The 22,326-nt window shown below is 52.1% G+C and overlaps 1 protein-coding gene across 1 annotated transcript in view; it reads right to left on the bottom strand.

Annotated features, from left to right (window-relative positions):
• Window positions 1-22,326, bottom strand: part of ABTB2 (ankyrin repeat and BTB domain containing 2) — a 182,423-nt gene that overhangs the window by 15,045 nt on the left and 145,052 nt on the right. Inside the window, exons 4-9 of the mRNA XM_065944516.1 lie at window positions 7,752-7,904; window positions 6,303-6,468; window positions 3,349-3,438; window positions 2,679-2,780; window positions 477-573; window positions 94-229 (exon numbers count right to left, since the gene is read on the bottom strand). Coding sequence (XP_065800588.1) covers window positions 94-229; window positions 477-573; window positions 2,679-2,780; window positions 3,349-3,438; window positions 6,303-6,468; window positions 7,752-7,904 — 744 coding nt within the window. The remainder of the gene's footprint in view (window positions 1-93; window positions 230-476; window positions 574-2,678; window positions 2,781-3,348; window positions 3,439-6,302; window positions 6,469-7,751; window positions 7,905-22,326) is intronic.

Below are 22,326 nucleotides of genomic sequence, written 5' to 3'. Positions count from 1 at the left end.
ATCTCTGGAAAGATCTCCAGTTCTAGCTTTTCTGCTCCTGAGAGCCTGCTTCATGCCCCACAGAACATGGGGCAGGAAGCCCTGGGTGGGTACCTGTGGCCATGGGCGGCTGAGTGGCTGAAGCAGTTCATATCCTCGTGGAGGGAGGAGGCCATGCCGTTGGCTTCGAGCATGCTGAGGAGGGGGTCGGCGCCCCGGCTAAGCAGCAAGCTGACCAGCTCGTAGTTCCCTGAAAGAAGAGACGGGCCAGGAATGCTTCCACCACCCACATCACTGCCCCTCTGCTGGGCCTGCCTGGGCACTAAGCACCGTAGAAAGGCTGACGATGGAGTGAGGGGCAGCCCCCGGCGCCCTGAAGGAGGGGTTTCAAGGCTTGCCATGGGGATCTCTGTGTGCGGCTCAGCCAGGCAGGGTGACACCGCCAGGAGGGGCAGGTGGAACCTCGGGGCAGTCAGGGACCCTGGCGGGGCACCTACCGGCCGCAGAGGCCAGCTGCAGGGGCGTCTCCGCATAGCTGTCCTCGCCGCCGTTCACCGCCGAGCCCTCCACGTGGGCGCCAGCATCCAGCAGCAACTGCCGAGGCACATGACGGGCACTTGAGCGTGGAGGGGAGTGTCTGGGCCATGCGCGTGGGAGGCTTTGGGGAGGGACCTTTAGTTTCCTCCCGGCACGTGACCAAGAACCAGCTCCCTCGGGCATCCAGAATTGTAAAACTCTTGGTTACCTTCACGGTTCTAAGTGTCCAGAATCTTCCCCTCCGCTTTTTGTGGTCTTGAACGAAGCCCCTGAGCTAGAGGGACCTCTGAGCTATCTCCTCCTTTCAAATAGTTTCCTATAAACTGGCCACAGTGAAGAATAGAAGGTACATGTGTGCTAACTCGCTTCAGTCACGTCTGATTCTTTGCGACCCTATGGACCATAGCCTATAACGCTCTTCTGTCCATGGGATTCTTCAGGCAAGAATACTGGAGTAGGTTGCCATGCCCTCCTCCAAGGGATCTTCCTGACCCAAGGACTGAACCCACATCTATTACATCTCCTGCATTGGCAGCCAGGTTCTTTACCACTAGCAACACCTAGGAAGCCCAAGAACAGAAGGTAACACCCTCCAATCCACCAGGGGAATCTGAGGCTCTTGACAGAGCAGAGGTTGTGAGAAAGGCAGAGCCTTTCATCTAGAAAATGGGAGAGAGGCCTGCCTTGCAACATTGTTGGGGATTAAGTGAAGAGGTGCTCAATTCTCCATAGGGGTTCAGGAACCAGTGGCTTCTAGGGTCCTCTTCAGGGAGGTCCCATGAGCTGCCCAAGGCTGGGCAGTGCAGGGCTGGAGCAGAACCTGGCTGTTTGGGACACCAGGTAGCCTCTCCCGGTTCTGGCAAGGCCAGGCCTTGCAGGGGACAGATGGAGCAGGGCTAACAGATACCAAGCAGTTCCCGCTGGGCCAGCTGGCTTTGCCTTGGGCGGGGGTGGTGTCAGCACCACCGACAGGTAACTTCAGTCCATCTCACCTTTCCTGACTGGCTGCTCTGGAGGGAGCCGCCTTTCCCAGACTCCCAGGTTTCCAGAGACTGAGCCTCCTGAGACCGCGCTTGAGCAATTAGGCCAATCCTACCCGCCCCCACCTGGGACCAGGTGCGAGGGGTCCAGGTTGACCTCTCAGTCTCCCCACAATGTGGGTGTGGGGGTGGCTGTTGGCAGCAGGCTCTCGTCAGTCAGAAACCAGCTGCGGCAGCACCGTCTGGGCCAGAGCGCCAAAGCAGCGGAGGACAGAGACCTGCCTGACGGTGAAACTGGGCACCAGTCCAGACAAGCCCAGGCCACAGCCCTGCAGGCCAGTCTGGGCCAGGGTGGACCTCTTCTCAAGGTCTCAGGAGGACAGTCACCGAGAAGCAGGCAGGATGTAGCAGCCAACCAGCTGACCACCAGCTATACAATCTCCCATATAGGCCAGGGCTGTGTGGAAAGCGATGAACAGGCCGACATGACCCCGGCCCTCGAGGGACCTGCAATCCAGCAGATGGCAAGGGTGTCATGCGAACTCCCAGAAAGAAGCGCTGGAACCCTGCAGGCCTGAGGAGCGATGGAGTCTGGGAGCTGAGTGGCAGCGTGGCCATGCCCCGTCCACAGCTTCCACTTCCAGGCCTGACCCGACCCTCAGCCAGCCACAGCCACCGGGGCCAAGGTAGGCACAGTGTGACTTGGCTGACGGGTGAGCACTGCCAATCTGAGTCTTCTTTCGGGAACTGAGATGCTGAGAGACTGTGGCTGCTGATGGGGAGGGGCAGAACCAGAAGGACAGCATGGTATAAGCCACAGAATTCATGAGGGAGGAAGAACAGCTAAGGGTTGGAAGGATGCTTGGAGGAAAGAAATGGAGCACATCTACACAGATTCCAGCAACACCCCGAGACTCACCCACAGATGCAGAGAGGCCAGGCAGGCCTGGTATCGTCTGGGCCTGCATCTTGTTTCCTAAAATCTCACATGAGAGCCTGCTCACATCCTGCAAACTAGAGCCTACTCCTTGGGGGCAGACCAGCTGGGTCTCTGTCCTGCTGACCCAGTAAGCTGGCCTTAACCAGTGCCTCTGGTGTCTCTGATCCCACTCAACACATGTGAGGCTGGGGCGACGCTTGGGCTTCAGTCCATCTGGCAAGCTGGGGGCACATGGAGCTCACCTGGACCACAGAGATATGTCCATGCAGCACAGCAAATGTCAGTGATGTCCAGTGCCGGCTATCAGGGTGGATGGAGGGGTGCCTGGGAGAGTTGCTTGGAACCTGGGAAAGTACCACAAGGGATCAGTGTTTCCAAGGTGAGTGACATTCCTGCGTGGGTGACACAGGGGCCTGAGCTAACAGGGAGCTCTGCAGGGATGGTGGCCAGGGGTCAACTCAAGTGCTTTCTATATTCAATTGGCAATGTCTGCCTGGAGTACTCTGTGGACAAGGCTCAAAAGGATGCTCAATTAGTGATGTCTGCCCTGGGCAGAGAGATGGCAGAAGGGGGACTGTTTATGCCTCGGAAGGAGGTAGAGCAAGGAGTGTCTGGAGATGGTAGGGATGGCTGGGGACTAATTTGATAAAAGCGGAAAGGGACTACAGTAACAGAATCATGGCCTTTCTCTCCAATGGACTCCCCTCTGAGCTCACTTCTCTGGCAGGAAGCCCGAATCTTGAGAAACAACCGTCTTTGCTGACTATGATCTCTGTGTATCGTATATTTCCAGTCCTCTGAGACACATCTAGTCTGTTCTCCAAATCATCACATCCGGCAGGGATGATGAAGACCTTGGGGTGTTCTCTCTCTGGGTTGGGGGCCCAGTGCAGCCCTTTGGGGCTTTCTCACCTGGATGTCCAAGTTGGCTCCGGCATCAATCAACATCTGGACCATGGCTTCATCCCCAGCAGCACAGGCATACATCAGCGGCGTCATACCCTAAGTGAAGCAAACGCAGATGCTAAACTGTATGGAGATAGAACAGGAGGACACGTGTTCCATAGGTGTCTGCCCTGGAAACCAGATAGAGGTCTCCTGCTTAACCAGCTGCTAATCTGGAACAATCTTGGGTCTTGTGCTGGACAGAAGGGGCTGGGCCTGCCCCTCCCAGGCCCAGGGGACATATGACACCTGAAGGATAAGTAGGGGACATTTCCATGAGCACTACAGGTCACCAGAGGGGCAAACGGCACAGGCCCTACAGCCAGACTCCAGGACAAAGGCAACCCCTGCTGTAAACTTTGTACAAGTTACTTGTACTCCTCTGTGCCTCAGTTTCTTTATCTTTAAAATGGGAATAACAACAGTATCTACCTCGCTGGGTTGTTGTAAAGAGTACGAGTTACTATGTATAAAGTGCTTAGCCCAGCTAAGTAAGGATGAGCTAACTAATTAAAATAACACAACGCCACCATCACGGCTACCATGTTACACTGACACATCCAAATCCACCCCAGGCCCTGCACTGGTAAATCACCGTGTGGAGTGGTTCACATGCACCATCTCATTTACTGACCACACCACCCCTATTGGGGAGGTTCTGCTATTATCCCCGCTTCACAGATGAGGAGCAGAGGCGGGGACTGACTTGCCCCACAGTCACACAATACGTAAGAGGATGAACTCAGATGGAACCCAGGCCTGCAAGAGCCGAGAAGCTCTTCTCCCCAAGGCGTCTCACACAGGGTGGAGAGGTGGACATGAACGTCTCCTGCTGTGAGCAGTTCTGAGCTTTTCTGAAAGCTGAGGCCCAATCCCTACTCGAGTTTAGGTGGGCGGTTAACAGAGCCGCCCCCTGGCCGGGAATCTCCTCTGTGGCCAGTAACAGCAAAGGCTGCAGTGGAAAGTGCTATTCCACAGCTGGATGCTGGCAAGCGTTTGTCTGGAGCCCCGCGATGTTATTTATTAGGTTATTTGTGTGTAGACAAGATCTCTTTACCTCATAAATCCTTGCCTAGTGCACAGAGATAAAGAAATGGCCTGAGATTAATCATGGCTGAGAGGTCCGTCTACCCCACAGATCATTCTACAAACACCGAGGGTGAAGGAACAAACAGGACTTGGGGCATTGAGAGAAAAGCCACGAGTGAGACCCTGACTTTGTTCTATTCCCCTTGGCACAAGCTTGACTTCTTTTTTCTCCATGTCTGTATATGATTCAGACTGTAAGCCAGTCGACGTGTCTTGTAAGGAGAAACTACTTTTTTTTTTTTTGCATGTTGGTCCCTCTCCCTAAAGAGGTTAAATCAAGAGACACTGAGGAACAGATTTCAGGGATAATCATTCTATTGACACCAACAAACATGGAGGCACCTTTATGGAGCATTTACTAGGTGTGATGCAGAAGTCTATGGGCCAGGCACTGTTATCCCACAGCTGGAGGCGAGGAGACAGGCTCAAGGGGTAAAGCAGCTTGTCTGAGCTGCCACAGCTATGACGGGAGGACTAAACTCCAGGCCCGTCTGAGGCTGGCGTCCAGGGGCTTCCCCACCCTGCCGCTGGAGGAGGAAGATGTCTCCCCCAGGATGAAAGCCCCGGAGCCCGGGTTGACAGAGGCACCTTGGGGAGACACGACACCCAGCCTGTCACCTCCCGGAACCCTCCTGCAGCAACTCCCTCAGCCTCGTGGTTTCCTGTCCCAGCACATGGCTGACTATCCTGCCCCGATGCTCTGGCTCCCAGCATCTCCCTTCCCTGGGATGCCTTCCCCCACTCCTCTCCGCTGCATCACCCCCCATCCCCTCCCTCCAGCATGACTCAGGAAGATTCCTTCCCTGACTGCTCCTGCCTGACTTGCCAAAGTCCACTCTGGCTTGGGTTCACCAGGCACCCCATTACAGCCTCTACCGTGTCACCATCTCGTCTGAGAGTGCCACGTGACCTCTATGTGACCTCTCAGCTGCCATTTAACTTCCCCCAAGCTTCCGTGTGGACTTCCAAACTACAACACCATTACCCTGGGGAAGCTCACGCAACTGCATCAAATAAAAATTGCATCTCCCACAGGCGGGGAAGGGCCTGCGGTTGGCCTGTTTGTGTTCCTCTAATCCCAGCTCTGCTCCTCATTAGTTGTATGAGCTCTGTACCTCAGTCTCTCTACCTATAAAATGGGGATGATTCCTACATCACAGGGCCGTGGTCAAGATTAAATGAGTTAATCTGTGCAAAGTGCTTAGAACAGTGCCTGGAACACAGGAAGTGTTGTATAAATGCCAGCTATTCACAGCAAAAACAAAAAAGAAAGCAGGTCAAAAAATTCCAGTTAAAATCTTCCTAAAATTCCTCCAACACTTCCTGTCCCCTTTTCTGGCTTCATTTAATGCATCAGCACTTTTTACTAACATACTCTGCATTTCGTGTCTTTGTGTTTCTTGACATGGTCTCCTCCGTATCGGTCTCCTCCTCTAGCATGTTAACTCATGAAGGCAAAGATTTCAATTGGAGCGTGGCACATAGGATGCCCTAATACAAGTCTCAGTGATCATTATCCTTAGCTCGCTATCAAGCTGATTTCTCTGGACGTTCTCCCAGCCCTGCACCATCTGGGACAGCCTCCAGCCTTCCAGTGAGGGGAAGCTGAATGCCCGTTACAAATGATTTCCAAGGGGTGCCTGGGAAGTCTCTGAGTTGGCCGTCTATGTAGATGGCAGAGTATAATTCAGGAGTAATCCACTTCTTAGAAACACAGCTGAGTGGGTGGGTCTCAGATCTGGGACAGAACAGACTGAACCACCAGTTACCGCAGTTGCTCATCACTGCGGACTCTGGTCCTGAACCTGGCTGGTGGAGCACTCAGAACGCACCTGGTCATCCATGGTGTTTACCCCGTCGGGGCCCAGGGCTTCGATCGCCTGGCTGATGAGGTCGGTCCTTCCGCAGTTGAGCATGCGGAAGCCCAGGTCCTGGTTGAATTTTTCAGTAGCCGCTCGGGCATCCAGCCTCCGAAAGGAACTGAAACAGCATTCAGGTCTGCAGAAGAGACCAGGTGTGTAAGCCTGGCTGTTTCTCCTAGGACACGGTCTCGCTATGAGAGGTGACATCACTGTGCTAGGCTGATGCCTGGCGTGAGGATGGGGTAGACAGGGAGGACCAGGAATTACTATCTAATCAGCTGTGACTGGCCTTGTCATGCTCAGTGACAGGAAGAGCACACACTTCCGCTTTTCTATAAACACGTTAAAGAAGTGCTCTGAGCTCTTGGGAGCTGTCAATGAACAGAAATGAAATCCCCCCCAAAATGATCTCTCAGGGGACTTTCTGAGGAGGAAGAAGCTCTGGCTGGGGCTTGGGCCACACACTTGGCTGTGTATTTTTTTTTGCATGGAGAAGGCTGTACTCGTTCTCGAGAACGGTCACTGTGGCCAAGTTCCAGTCTTCGATGCTGCATCCTCTCCCCTCAGTGCTTCCGGGTGAGGCTCAGAAGCACCAAAGAGATGGCAGAGAGTGGACCAGACTCCCAGGTGCAGCCAAGCCATCCTACCAAGGACAGTCACGGCCTGCAGAGGGTGCGCCATGGGCTTTCGATAGGTGGCTTTTGCCTGGAGCTTTGATTGGGCCACAGAGTAGAAAACACGTGTCACAGGATGAAGTCGTGGCATTTATAATGGAGAGAGAAGAGGGGGAGGGCAAAGCGAGGCTCTCCCAGGTCAGGGATGGCCAGGGGAACGTTCCTCTGGAACAACTTCAAGAGGTCAGTCCAATACAACAGAGGCACCCTGGGAAGGAAACTAAGGACCCAGGCTTGGGGCCACACGGGTCTGGCTTCAAATTCGGGCATGGTCAGCTTGCTAGCTCAGCATCTGTAGGCAAGTTACTGCTCCTCCTGGTCCTCAGCTTCTCCATCTGTAAAATGGGCATTAAAGCCCCTTGTTCTCTGAGGCTGTCAAAGGACTGAGAAAATGCATATAAAATAGGAGGGCTCAGCAGCGGCCTGAACCTAGGAAGTGCTCCAGAAAGTGGTAGCAACCACAGGGAGGAGGGCCCACTCTGCTGTGTAACCCAAATAGCCCCGCTGTGAGCGCTCTCTCACCCAAAAGGCAAATGGGAGTCTGCTCTGTGCCAGATCCATGCTTGTGGAGGACACACACTGGAGAGCAGCCCAGGCCCAGAACAGATCAGTTCTAAAAGGTGGGCTCACGAGGAGAGCGCCTTAGAGCAGATCCAACGCGTGGGCTGCAGCCCCAGCTTTCGGCTCCCTCCCGATCGCGGGTTTATCCAGGCCCTCCCCGCCTCCCTCCTCCCCGGCTCCATACTTGAGCTGCCGGGGCTCGCAGTCCAGGCCGGGCAGCAGCAGCCGGGCCGCCTGCCGGATGTCGCCGCTGTCCACGGTGAGGCTGCGGCGGTGCTCCGCGTACGTGATGGCCACACGCATCCACTCCATCAGCGGTGGCAGAAGCATGAAGGGCCTGGGGGGGCGGCAGAGAGAGAGGGAGGGTCAGGCCTGGGCAGGGACGCCCCTGAGCACCCACTCTCAGGACAGCCATGGAGGCCGGGCCCACCCCCCCAGACCTCTGTGAGGGGAGAGTCATGAGGTGTGGAGGGGACCTGACCTTCCTCCTCAGGGAGACCCTGATCTGTCCCCTTCCACAGGAGCTCTGTCAGGACTTGGAAGGAATTCCTGTCACGGGCCATGAGCAGAGCCTGAGGGCCTTTGGTGGTCCAAGAGGAACTGGGGACTCCTGCCCCCTCCACAGAATTCAGACGGGCTCTCCAGGGTGCTTGGGTGCAGAGGAGAGAGTCCCGCAGACCGTGGTGTGCCGTTGAGCCCCTTCATCACCACAGACAATACCCCAAGGCTGTTTCCTTCTTGTGAGACAGGCGATCCCCACTTCTCAGGACTACTGGCAGGCTAAATGAGATGACGCATATCACACTTTACACGCATGGCTGACAGCCGCTCCCTCAACTGACCCCTGGGCTGAGGTGGATTTAGTCACTTCCTGTGCAGGCTGGGTGGCCCCGGACTGGTGCTCCAGGTCCTCCAGGGAGGGAGGTCCGGGGCCTATGTCGCACCCAGAACCCACCGCCATGGTGTGAAGCAGCTCGGAGGCCGGGAGAGGCAGTTCAGCAAGGCTTCGGAGCTACGAACGCAGGGGGCACCTGCCGCGGGTGTTCTGTGGGCCACCAGGGGGCGCCATTCACAGGAAGGTGACCACTGCCCCCTGGTGGAGCAATGTGGTGGCTCTGCCACTGAGGGCCGGTCCCTGCCCTTCCCACCAAGCTGGACTCCTGTCTGTCTGTCCTCTGCTTGTTCTGGTCTCCCACAGTGAGACCTCAGAATGCTCCACAGCCTAGCAGACCTCACGCTGCAGAGGGGCCCTGACAGCCAGTCTTGGCTTCATGCCTGCCGCCCCCCCATTCCACACCCCTCCACACCCCACTTCCTCTGATACCCTGGGCTCCTCATGCGTTAGGTCCCTGCTGTCACCATCGTTCCCTCAGACAGGCAGAGGGGCACTCTGTCCAGGAGGGAGATCGCCATCCTTTCTCCTCAGCTCCTGAGTAAGCCACCTGCAGGAAATGTCCTCACGAGACTTCTCTAAGGTTTCCAAAAGCTTAGGTCAAAGTTTTTGACCAAAGTTTAGCTTCAAAGTTTTCAAAGCTTCTCTCTTCGAGGGCAAAGGACGCCTTTTATTTATTTATTTAATAAGATAATCAGATGGGATTTGTAAAAGTGGCTCATTTGGAAGTTATTTTGATGTTCTGGTTCTGACATTCTGAAAATATACCTAGATTTGATTCATTTCACGTGGTTAGTCACTCAGTCATTTCCAACTCTTTGTGACTCCAGGGACTATAGCCCAGCAGGTTCCTCTGTTCATGGGGATTCTCTGGGCAAGAATACTGGAGTGGATTGCCATGCCCTCCTCCAGGGGATCTTCCCAACCCAGCGATTGAACCCAGGTCTCCCACATTGGGGGCGGATTCCGTCTGAGCCACTAGGGAAGCCCAAAGTGCACTAACAGTACCAATTGCTATGATGACAGGGTGGCCATAGGTTGGGAAAGGCTTGTAGCCCTGGCCTTCAGGCATGCTCAGAACATCACCCCAACTTACTTTCCAGCCCTGACTCCAACCTTTCATCAGGACACACCAGACCACCAGGCATTCACGGTTCTCAAGCCCACCCTGGCTGTCCCCACCTCCTCAATATGACTGAACCAGCTCTCACGTTTGCCCATCCAGATCCTTTCTAATCCTTCAAGGACTGATTCCAATGCCACTTCTTTCTAGAAGCCTTCCCACACCCCTTCTCCAAAGAAAATACTCTTCCTTCTCCAAGATCCCTTAGAACTCTATTCTAGAATGAATATGTCTCATATTCCTGACTAGACTATTCCTCTTTATGACAAGAACATTGCCTCCACCATCCCTGGTTCTCCAAAGTATACCCAGCACAGGGCCTGTACACAACAGATCCTCAGTTAAGTCGAATACTGAAAGGATAGCTAAGCATCAGGAATGTGGCAGAATATATCTGCGTTTTCAGTTCTGGACCAAGTCCTCTTTCTGCCCAGAAAAAAAAAAAATGACATATACTTTTCAAGGGTACAAGGTAGACTAGTTAAGAGTGGGAAGCCAGGACTCTTAATGGGGAGCTTGTAGAATCCAGGAAGGAGCCACAATTCACTTGTGAATTACCCTCCTGTTTATAAGATCTTCCTTGGTTGTGAATGCCCATCTGAATTCCCCCCAGATACTTCGGAATTTTACAGTTCTTACACCACAGTGCTGCAAGGCAAGCTTAGAGACATACGTCTACATATCAGTCCTTCCTATTCAAGGGGAAGGCTTTATTTAAACCACCAGCACTGGAGACTGAAGGGTAAACAAAAAGATAGTTCACGGATGTGCCAGCCATTCTTCCCTATTGTGGCCAACAGCCAAGACAAAGAGCCAAGTGTGGCCACAAACACTCTGAGCAGCATCTCCCAGCTGCACTACGGGAAATCCGAGAGGGAACTCAGGAAACCATGAAGTCTAATCAGATGGTGTCATGATTCATTCCCCAGGCTTGTGCCTCTTACAACTTGGCACGTGAAAAGATGGAATATTGGTAATTGGTGGGCAGATACTGGGGACTGGTTCATTAAGCCTCCAATTTACCAACTTAGCTGGAGATGTAGAAAACCAAAAACCACATTTCCCAGACTCCTTTGTAATTAGACTTCACCCTTAAGACAAAGCTGCATGAGATCTGATAAATGGTTGTGACGCGGAGGTCCCCTTTGTGTCTTCTTTGCTTGTTCTAGTAGCAAACCAAGTCACAAAACATGAGGTATTACTTCCCCCCCTGTAGAGCATTCCAGTGTTCATTTCCCAACTCCTGAATGCTTCAGAGACAGCAGTACTGCTACTGAAGGCAATAGCAAAACCTTCTTGACTCCAGCTTCAATCCTGAATTGCAGTTTCTGGGGTTATCTCAGAGGGAGAAGCCCCCCAATAGCAAGTTTTGTTCTTGCGTGGAGTCATTGTTCTTGGTTGGAGTCATTCCTGGAGGTTCAGCCTTAGACCTGCTCCTTGAGCCCACACAATGATTCTTTGGGCACATAATTCCCTGCATTAAATCCCTTCCTGTTTAAAACACCTAGGGTGGTTTCTATTTCCTGAATTGCACACTGATTAATATTCTCAACATACAAAAATACTCCAGGGCTAAGGCTATCACTATGCCTCTGACTGGTACCCACCTGTCCACACCCAAGGCCATTGCAGGCCCCCAAATGATCCTTTCAGGTCTTTCTCCTTGGTCTACCAGCTGACCTATGGCCCATAGGAAAGTAAAATGACAATTCATGGACTTTCTCAGTAACATCCTTCCCTTGGCCTGTGGGCTCCAGGCTACTATTTCCTTTCAGGTTATTTCATCTAGCCCATTGGGCATGCTGAGAAGCTGGCCTGCATTACTGGATATTCTGGAAAATCCCTATAAAAACTCCCATCTGTACTGGCCACAGCTATGTTCTAACAGGGGGTGAAAGGGCTCCAGAGGAGCAAGGCTGGGAATGACTAGCTATGCACCATCCCCAGGGTCTCTCTGGTTCCCTCCCAGAGAAAAAGGCCTGTTTCCCTCTTTTTGCCTTTTCGCCAGGCTGTGCTTGGCCGCAAGCCACTGACTGTCCCCTCTGCTGGGCCTGGCACCTTGGACTAGTGGTTCTCAAGTGCTTTGGTCTCAGAATTCCCTTTGTCCTCTTACAGGTTATTCAGGCCCTCAAAGAGCTCTTATTTATGTGTGTTGTTCTACCGCTAATTACCACATCAGAAATTACAACAGAGAACGTCAAACCTCTGAATACACAGGCTCACATCCTGTCAGCCATCAGAGTGATACTGTGCTTCCAAGTCACACAGTCTCTGGAAAACTCCCTAGGAACTTGTGAGAAAATGAGTGAAAGGGCAAATAACATCTCATTGTTATGAAAATAACGTTGACCCTGAGGCCTCCTGAGAAGTCTGTGGGGCCCAGAGGGTCGCCAGACCACACTTTGAGAACTGCTGCCTTAGACAAATGCAGCCTTGCAAGGTTGCTCTCAGGCGTGGGGCTGGGATCCTGCCCCAGTCCAGTCAATTCTAGAATGGTGTGTGGTTTACATGCACACTCCTGGCTTAAGGATCTGAGGATTCCACACCGAATCTTCACTGGGAGAAAACCCTAGTTTCTAGAAGCCACTGAACTGAGTCTATAACCTTGGGCATATCATTACCTTCTTTGGGCCCGTTTTTCTTTTAAAGATGGGGTTAGGTTAGTGGTTTCTAGACACTTACCATCATGAGAAACCCTTTTGCTGTTATTTCACAGCCTTCTTAAGATTAAAGCTGGACCTTCTGTACCTTCTCCACCCAGACTCTGAAGAGAGACTGCCCTAGGTTGCAATCCATTGCACTCTTGATAAATTAAATTATAATCCTGTGCAAGTTATCTTCTCTCTCTAGACTCAGCTGCCCATCAACAAAATGGATATTAATAATAGAGCCACCTCACAAGACAGCCAGAAGTATGTACAAAAAGTGCTTAGCACATGGTAAGTTCTTGGTAAAGGTTAGCTCTTACTACCATTTTAGTGTCTGTTGATAGAGAAAATACATAATAGCAGAAAAGGCTACAAGAATCTATTAAATGCCTCAGCTCCAGCCTTCATCAAGCCCAGCCAATTCCCTCTCCACACCCCCAACCTTCCTGCAAGTGTAAACATGTAAAGCTTGCAAAAGCCTGCCAGCGAGCTGCCCACCACCCACTCCACCCCAGCTCATAAAACAGAGCAACAAAACGCAACCACTACGTTCAGTGTGATCTGGAGACTGTTTCTGGCAGTGAAGGGCCTTGGCCGTCAAGAACCCTAGACGGGGGAAGGGGCAAGGACAACACAGACCCAGAGGCCACGGGGTCATGAACAAGCGAGGGGGTGAGGGGGTGGGCATGGGATACTGTGAGGGACCTGCAGTCCTTGAGTGCTGCTGGCGGCCTAACCTCGGAAACACCACACATACTACTTGCAAACACATCCAGCCGGGCTGCTACTGTGACAAACAAGGCCACTTAAAAGGGTCACCGACTGGAGCATTTGTCTTTGTGTGCATAAAATAGCAATTCATGTCATGCGGAGAACTCGTAAAATGTAGCAAGGACAGTGGGCCTTTAACAGGAAGTGGGGTGAAGAGGAGGAAACAGGGCTCCAGGAGGCCCAGTGTCTCGCCTAAGGTCACAGAACCCTTCAACACCAACAGGGAGACCAGCCCCAAGTGTCGTGACTCAGTTTCTCTTCTCCCTCTTTAATCAAACATTTGAGCCTGATTCAAGCCAATAGGCTCACAAGGCCCCTCACCAGGACCAGGCCTGCAAAAGCCATTTTTTCCTGTTAAAAAAGAAATGAAAGAATAAACTTCTTAAGGCCTTGGTTTTAAGAGGTCCCTGCAGCCTAGGAAGGAAAAAAAAAAAACCCTGCCCCGCTCAGCAAGCGAATGATTTATTGGGATTACAGTCCCACAAGCGGTGTCTTAACAACATGAAACAGGAAACGCCTCCGATTTCCAGCTCAAAGCAGGCTCTGTTCTTCCTTGAGGTGGGCAGGGGCTTTGGGGAGAGAGTCAGGTTGGCAGATGGGGCACAAGCCTGGAACTGGAGGCCCAGGCATGAGAAGACCTTGTGCCTCTGTCGCCACCCGGCAGGCCAAGTCTGGGGCCAGTAGGTATGTCCCCTCTGCGCCCACCCATGAGGACTGGGTCCAAGTATTCAGGCAGGCGGGTCTGGGAGGTGCCCACTGGCTGGGCAGGCCCTCGACACCCGGCCTGAGCTCAGTCCTGGGAAATCTGGGCCATGGTTTCTTAACTTTCACCATTGACTGGGAGCAGAGGGGGCCCTGTGGCACAGGCCTGGCTCCCGGGGCTGGGAGGGTTTGGGGGAGGCCCATAATGCCTTAGGCTAGCTCCCTAAAGAGACCTCCTCATCACCGTCTGAGGTCAGCCCACCCCAAGGTAAGGACCCTTGGTCTAGGAAAGGAACCTCACAAGGACCAGCCACAGAGATGATGGTCAAGGGAGGGGCTGACCAGATCGCCCACCCTCAGCCCTAAATTCTTACACTGACTTTGCCCTGCCTCCAGTGAGGGCCACTGCTGAGCCCTGGGGTGGAATGGGGTGACCTTCTCTCCAATTCTTCTCTCTCCAGGACCTTGCTCAGAAGCACACTGCTTCTGCACCCCACCCTGCCATGCTGCCTGGATTGGGCCTGGCAAGTGGCACCATCAGGAACCTGCAAAGATGCCAACCTTTTCCCAATCAAGTGCCAGCTCTTCAAGCAGAGACTGCTCTGGGAAAGTCAAGGTTGGCTCTGCTTTGCCAACTCTGAGGCCCTCACCTCTAGGTCCCCCAAGATTTCCGGAGGGCTGCGGTGGCCTAACACCAAGCCAAAATATCCATGGAGAATGAAACCAACATTGTCCCAAATGAAGTCAGATTCCACTCCCAGCACAAAGGACGCGATTCTAGTCTGGCTCACATCTTGGACTAATTATTTTTCTAGAATGGCTTGGTAAACCAGAGTGGCTTGGCTCAGCTTGGAGTCAGGGCTGAGCAGGCATCTCTCTTCTGACTCTGAGGACTACCTCCCCCCTGCCACAGCCCCTTGGCCTTGGACCCGGCAGTTGACCCCTGGCAGAATCTCCACCTGGGGTCAGGTGACTTCTGTGAGAGGCAGGGCTTAAGGCTTTCTTCGGGGAAATATGCTTTTCTTATTAAAACCCATCTGGTACAGATTAGAGGCACCAGAAAAACCTCTACTTGCTCAGATATGCATATGGATATAAATTTAGATTACAACCAAGTCATGATTAGCTGTGAACGATTTCCCTACCTCTTCCCATTGGTTGCCCGTCAGGGAACCTCAACATGAGCTATGGATGGGAGGCCAATAGTGTAGCAATCGGGGTGTCCTTGGGTATCCTGGCCCAGCTCCTGAGGCAGCCAGGATTACTCAGGGAACACAAAAACACAGCTAGTGTGTACAGAGCATCTGCTAAGCACCTGGCATGGTTTTAAGCCTTTTACATGTATTGACTCATCTCATCCTCATCGCTACTTTAGGAAACAGGTATTATTATTGTCCCCATTTTATACATGGGGAAACTGAGGCCTGTAGAGGTCAAGTAACTTGCTCCAGGTCACACACCTAGTAAGTGGCAGAGCGGGGAGGTGGTCCCAGGCAGGGTACCCCCAGGATCCAAGCTCCCAAATAATAGACTCCACTGCCACCTAGCTTAGTAAGCTGACTCTGGCTTCCCATTTTCTGGACTCTACACCACCTCTTTCATCTTGGGAATGATGAGTATTAAGCACGGTAACTGTGTAATCTGTCACCAAGCTGGACCACATTTAAGAAGGAAGAGGAGTGTTCCTGCCAGCAACACTGGGACAGCAGGCATAAGAGACAAGTGTCTCAGGCAAACACAAACACCTGGTCACCCTAGCATTTAGCACTTGGGTAAAGCACCTTGCCTGGCTCCTGGGTCCCCGCCAGGCAGTGGGAGACCCTCTCTGCCCATCCACCCTGAGCCTGCTCTCTATTCTGCTCATGCATGCTAACTTGCTTCAGTCATGTCTGACTCTCTGCTACCCCATGGACTGTAGCCCTCCAGGCTCCTCTGTCCGTGGGATTCTCCAGGCCAGAATACCAGAATGGGTAGCCATTTTCTCTTCCAGGGGATCTTCCTGACCTAGGGATGGAACCCACATCTCTTATGTCTCCTGCATTGGCAGGCACGTTCTTTACCACTAGTGCCACCTAGGAAGCCCCGACACATACACCAGTTGTAATCATTTTGTTTGTTTGCATTTTTCTTGTCCGCTTTCTCCTCAGACTATACTTTCTCTGAAGGCAGAGACTGCTGTTGCCCATCCCTCAGGACAGAAGCCCATGTTAGACTCAACTTTTGAATTTAGAAATGCATAGCACGTTTCTCACTCCTGGTAGCAAAGCCCTCAAGCTGTGACCATGTTCTCAGGGGTCTGCTCTTACTCTAGTGCTCTCTGCAGGGTCCCTGAGCTCTAAGTCAACCAGATGAGCTCATGAAACGGGGAAGCACTTTGTCTTCCAGTCTTGGAGGCCTGAGCTGACTTGGGTATTAACAAATGGCTCTCTTCAGAAAAGAAAGAAAATATTCCCCTGATGAAAAGATAACCATTTCACAGGAGAATTTTCTACCTAGGAACCACCTCCTGGGGGGATCTCGGCTGACTGGGGCTAAGGTGGTTTTTCTGGGAGGGTGGAGCCGTCCCAGGGAGGCAACGGCAGGTGTGGTTCAGCAGACGTCCACGTGGCCTTGAGCTGCAATTCAGGGGACACAGCCATCTGTCTGTGATAACTGGGCCTGACTCCAGGGTGGCTTCTTATGTGGGCGAATGTTACAGATTTCAGTGGAGACTGCACCCCTCCACCCTCTCCCCCCCAGCAGGGAGGGCTCCCAGTGCTGCGAGGTTCAGGGCATCCATCTGGCCTGTCTCTCAGGCCAAGGCCCTCCCGCATGGTGGCCTGGCTGGTCGGCAGCTGGCCCAGCCGGCCGAGTATTGCTGCTTCCCACACACCTGGAGTGGAGCGGGGTGAAAGCAGGCCTCTCTCCACCTGGCTAGGGTGTGGCTCCCTTGGCCTCCCGGCCAACCTCACCCACGGGCTCGCTGCTGCAGGAAGGTGTAAGAGACGCAGAGTCACCCAGGCTCAGCGTCTGTGATGGCTGACAAGAGACCACAGTTCTTTCACCATGTGAAAGAAGTCAGGCCGGCAAGGGCCTCTAGCCTGCTCAAACACAAGCTCCTTATTTTGAATACAATGCTTTCAAAAACATGGTGAGGGTACTTGCCACCACTCCTGGACCTCGGCCAACAGGTCAGGCTGGGGAGGAGCCTATGGCTTAGCTGTCCCACTCCACTTATCCCGTGGACACTTGCTGAGCAGTGGGGTGGTGGTCGGGTCTTTTATTTAGTCTCTGAATAGGTATTCCTGTCTGGATTCAGCTGGGTATCATCACACAGCATCTGCCTTCTCCCATACCCCAGACTATAAGGCAGAAAGGGGACCATTCACACAGTCAGGTAAAGAGTTTCCAGAAGAGACTTCCTGGTGGCCCAGTGGTTAGTTAAGACTCCATGCTCCCAATGCAGGGGTCCTGGGTTGGGTCCCTGGTCAGGGAACTAAGATTCCATGTGCCACAGCTAAAACATGCCACACACAGCAATGAAGATCCCAAGTGCCGCAACTAAGACCCAGCACGCCCAAATCAATCAATCCAATGGCTCAAGCGGTAAAGAATCCACCTGCAACGCAGGAGACACAAGAGGAAGGGTTTGATGCCTGGGTCAGGAAGATCTCTCGGAGGAGGAAATGGCAACCCACTCCAGTATTCTTGTCTGGAAAATCCCATGGACAGAGGAGCCTGGTTGGCTACAGTCCATGGGGTCACAAAGAGTTGGACATAACTGAGCACGTGATGGATGGATTTAAAAAAAAACAGTTTCCAGAAACTTTTAGGAGGCGGTAGGGGCATGGCTCTTGAGGCCTGACAGAGAAGCGCATGTGTAAGAGGAATATTCCCGACTGGTTACCAGGGAATTTGACCTGTGCTGTAGAGGCAAGTACACTCCAACTCAGTCAGAGAAAAATGTTCCCAGCACTTGATCATGCTTTCTGTACCCCCAGCCCAACTGCAGCTTCAGGGAAGACGCTGGCCTGGGCAGTAAAGCAGTAAAGCCACATTGCTAAGATTTGCTGAGGGCCTACTATGTGCCAAGTAAGCATGAGGCCATTCTGCAAACTCTACCCTTTAACAGCTACCCTGTAAGGGAGGTATAACTATTAGTCTGCGTTTTACAAATGTGGAAACCAAGGCTTTGCGAGGTTTGGACATACGTCCAAGGTCACATAGCTAGCCATTGGTGATCTGTCTGGCTCTAAAATGAGAGACTCCAGAGACCAAACTGTCATGCATGAAACGCTCTGAGCCCCTGGCTGGTGGAGAACTGGAAGGCAGGCACATGGGAGAAAAGAGTTACCGGAGCGTGCCCATAGGCCTGCTGTGCCCACCTCCAGCCTCTGTGCCCACAGCCTCATCAACACTGAAGGCAGGAGGGATTGGGGTGCTGGGCTGGGGCCCAAAGCCCCAAGGGAACACTCTGGATCCCTTAAGAGCCTTATTTCCCCAAATTGGAAACATGAAAACAGTCAAGGAGGCGGCAGTCAGAGACGTTGGTCTTGTGGGAGGAGGGAGGTCTGGGAGCTGGCTGGCAGGCAAGTAGGAGCAGGCCAGAGCCCAACCCATGTGACTGTAGACATGGCCTGAGCTCCTATCCTGCCCCACCCCCGGGGGTCTGGAAAGTCCACGGCTCAGCCTCTGAAGCTGCCTTCTTTGAGAAAGCAAACTCCATTCCCTGGAATTGGGGCTTCCCAGCACCGAGGCTCTCTCTGGGAGCCTGGCGATGCTGTAGACAAAGGGGATTGTGGCTGCGCGTTATAAAAACATCCCCGGGCAGGCAGTTCCTGGTTCTCTCCTTTCCGGTGGGGACCGGTGGGCGCAACAATGGGACAGGAAGTCGTACGCAACAGGCAGCCCCCGGGGCACTTGTCAACGGCTGGGCTAGGATCCTGTCTCCAGCCTCTGTTATCTGGCACTGCTACTTCCTCTGTCTGCCCCCATCCCTGGCTCACTCCTCCTCGACAGCTGGACGGATGCCCACCTGTGCTGGCCACCCAGAGCCAGCAAACTCAAGCCTGTGGGGGAAGAGGCCCCGAGGAGTTGAGAGCCAGCAGCCCAAGTCACAGGAGGTGCTGATGGAGGGACGAGCTTCCAGGGTCTTGTTCTCTCTCCCATGGAAGGCAGAAGGGAGGTATCGCCTGTGACACCGTGAATTCACTGTAGCCTTATGATTGGCTTTCCTCGTCCAAGCTCAGAGCTGTCTCTTTCTAGCTGTGACTTTGGGTGTCCATCTTGCCCTCTGCTGAGAGAGAAGGCCTCAGTCTGTGCCTTCCTTCGAGAGCTTCCCTTGAGAGCTTGTGAGGAACTGCTAGACAGCTGTGGTTATAAAGAGCTTTATAAGCCATAAAACTGTCCAGGACTTCCCTGGCGGTCCAGGGGTTAAGAATTTGCCCGCCAATGCAGGGGACACAGGTTTGATCCCTGGTCCTGGAAGATTCCCACATGCCATGGGGCAACAGCCTGTGAGCTGCAACTCTGAAGCCCATCACACCCTAGAGCCTGTGCTCTGCGGCAAGAGAAACCATCAAAATGAGCGACTCGTGCACTGCAACTAGAGAGTAGCCGCCACCTGTCGCAACTAGAGAAAGCCTGGACACAGCAACAAAGACCCAGTGCGGCCAAAAATAAATATAAATATTAAAAAAAAAAAAGTTTTGTCCAGATGCCTGTGAAGTAAAGTGAAAGTCACTTAGTCATGTCCAACTCTTTGCGACCCCATGGACTATACAGTCCATGGAATTCTCCAGGCTAGAATACTGGAGTGGGTAGTCTTTCCCTTCTCCAAAAGGTCTTCTCAACCCAGGGATTGAACCCAGGTCTCCCACATTGCAGGCAGATTCTTTATCAGCTGAGACACCAGGGAAGCCCCCAGATGCCTATAGCCCATGTAAACATATATCAGTTCATACCACTCCCACACTTAACACCTGACGGTGACAGCCTGTCCTGTGTAGGCTCTGGGGCCAAACCAGCCAGCGAGGGGCCAGGGAGACAAGTATGCCACTGAATTTGGAGTATTTGACTTGCTGCTCAGTTTGCGAACCACTGGGTGGATGAAATCCAGTTTTCAGAGTTCTCTGAGATTCTTGGATGGTGGGTTGTGATAAATCCAAAGTTTGTACATATTTCTATTCAAAACAGTCCTCACTGAGCTAGTCCTTTGGTCCATCTGGTCTACCTCATCTCTGTCACTTGCCTGGTTCGCTGGCTACTGTCAGGATGAGTTAAGAGGGAATTAAAGGCACAGACTGAAGGAGGTATATATGAGAGGAAAAGAAAACAAGCATTTTGAGTAGATGTGATTTTTAAAATCACCATTGTTTTGGGTTATTTAAGCATTAAACATGATTTAGTTATGAGTCCTTTCACAGGTTTATGAAAATAGTAATTATACAGCTAATGGCAGCTACCATGTATGAAGAGCTTACTCTGTGCTAAGTCCTTTCAGTGGATTATCTCATTTGATCCCTACAAAAAACTTGGCAAACAGATCAAGCCATTTTTCATGAAAATCTGGGGAAATTGAGGCCTAATAAATTAACGTGCCCATATTCACACAGCTCATCAATGGCAGAGAAGAGACCCCACGGATGGCCTTTCTGACTCCAAAAGTCCAACCGTTAGGCTCTATAGCCTATCCCACTGAACAAAATATTTAACTGCCTACTCTGTGCCAAGGAATGTTCTATGTGCTGGAGTCACAGTGGTTATCCTGACCCTTGGCGTTTACCGTCTAGAGGGGTGAGAAGAGGGCAGAAAAGGAAGTAAGCAAATCCATAGGCAAGGTAGCTTCAGACAGAGGAGGAGCTTGGAGGAAAATGAAAAGGAGACAGAAGGATGGGGAATGACTAGGGGTGGGAGGGATGGCTCCCTGTGTGTGCTGCAGACCACAGACAAGTGGCTTCAGAGGTCTCTGGATGCACCAGCCTGAGGAGTGCAGGGAAACAAGTACTTAATTCACCCAACAGTTATTTTTATTTCTTTTACTTCCATTCTGGGTAAACAGATGGAAATTTAATGCACAAAAGGGGGGAGTAGGAAGAAAAGAGCTTAACATTGCAAATCTTCTTGAAATGGTATTTAAGAGAACCACAAGTCAGGAGCACAAAGCCATCACTGCCATCATCTCTATTATTTGATAAGAAAACACTTTCGCAAGCTGAGCAAAAGATTAACGAGCCCATTTCTTCAGACTGAACACTCAGCCTATCTGCGGGTGCCTCCTATTTATGTAAAGTGCTCATCCGAGGGGAAACAACCCCCTCCTGCATCCGGACTGGAACAAAGAAGCCTCTCCTCACTGTGGGCTTCATGTGTGTTGGGAGCCCTGCCCCAGGATTTTGAGGCTTTTCCAGGAAGCAGGTACTTCTGGGATCTTCACTCTACACAGGAGGAAACCAGGGTTCAGGAGGTAAGGAGACGTGTTCAGATCATGTGGCTGGAGGAGGAGGGGCTGGCTTGATCCTCACACACCTCTGAGGATGCAGGTCTCCACGGGAAAACCACTCAAGCCCCACCTAGAAGTATCTGCCTAGACAAACAACAACCAGTGATGACTTAAAAATACACACATACACCTATTCTGTATTTGAAAAAATGTAGATCTGAGCTTCCTGGTTGTCCAGGTCCTAGTGGTTAAAAGTCCACCTGCCAATCTAGGGGCCACAGGTTCGATCCTGGTCTGGAAAGATCCCATGCGCCACAGAACAGCTAAGCCTGTGCACCACAACTACTGAAGCTAGCACGCTCTAGAGCCTGAGGGCTGCAACGACTGAGTCCGTGCACCTACCTACAGCCTGCGGCTGCAACAAGAGAAGCCACTGCGAGGAGAAGCCTGAGCCCTACAACAAAGAGTGGTCCCCATGTGCCGCAACTAGAGAAAGCCTGCACACAGCAATGAAAGCCCAGCATAGCCAAAAAAAAAAAAAAAAGGTAGATCCATGTTGGTCATGAAATACACACCATAAAGTAACAAAATCCCTCTGTGACTTCTGCTGCCCACACCCCGTCTGTCCCAGTGTCCTGCAGCTGCTCTTTAAGGCCCAGTTAGAAGCCCAGTCTCTTCTAACATGCCCACCCCCCTCCAGGGATGCCAGCCTTCTCTAAGATCCTCTGGAACAGGATGGTGAGTGTGATGATGATGAAGAAGAAGGAAAAGAAAATGATGATGACTGACACATACTGTGTGCCAAGCACTAATACTTTGCACATACTAACTCAATCCCCGCGACATTCCTATGCAGTCTGCGCTGCTCGTCCTTTGCTGAGAAGAAACTGAGGCATACAGGCTAAATGACCGAGGCCACCGGCTCATCAGTAACACAGCTGGGATTGAATCCAGGCCAGTGGCAGGGCCTGAGAGCTGACCTAACAAAGTGCCAGATAATCAAGCTTCCTCTAACACTATCTGCTGGTTCATGCTTTTTTTTCCCCCCTTGTCTTGTTTTTGCCTCTCTTATTAGGCAGGAGACTCAATCACATAAGGCACTCCTTCATAATTCTCTTATATCCCTTCCCTGCTGATCAACAGAAGTATAGCGAGAAATGTGAGTTAATAAGTAAAGTGCTTAAGATAGTATCGTATCTGTCA

This window comes from Muntiacus reevesi, chromosome 9 (genome assembly GCF_963930625.1).
Source record: "Muntiacus reevesi chromosome 9, mMunRee1.1, whole genome shotgun sequence".
NCBI lineage: Eukaryota > Metazoa > Chordata > Mammalia > Artiodactyla > Cervidae > Muntiacus > Muntiacus reevesi.
This window is presented reverse-complemented; position numbering and strand designations above follow the sequence as displayed.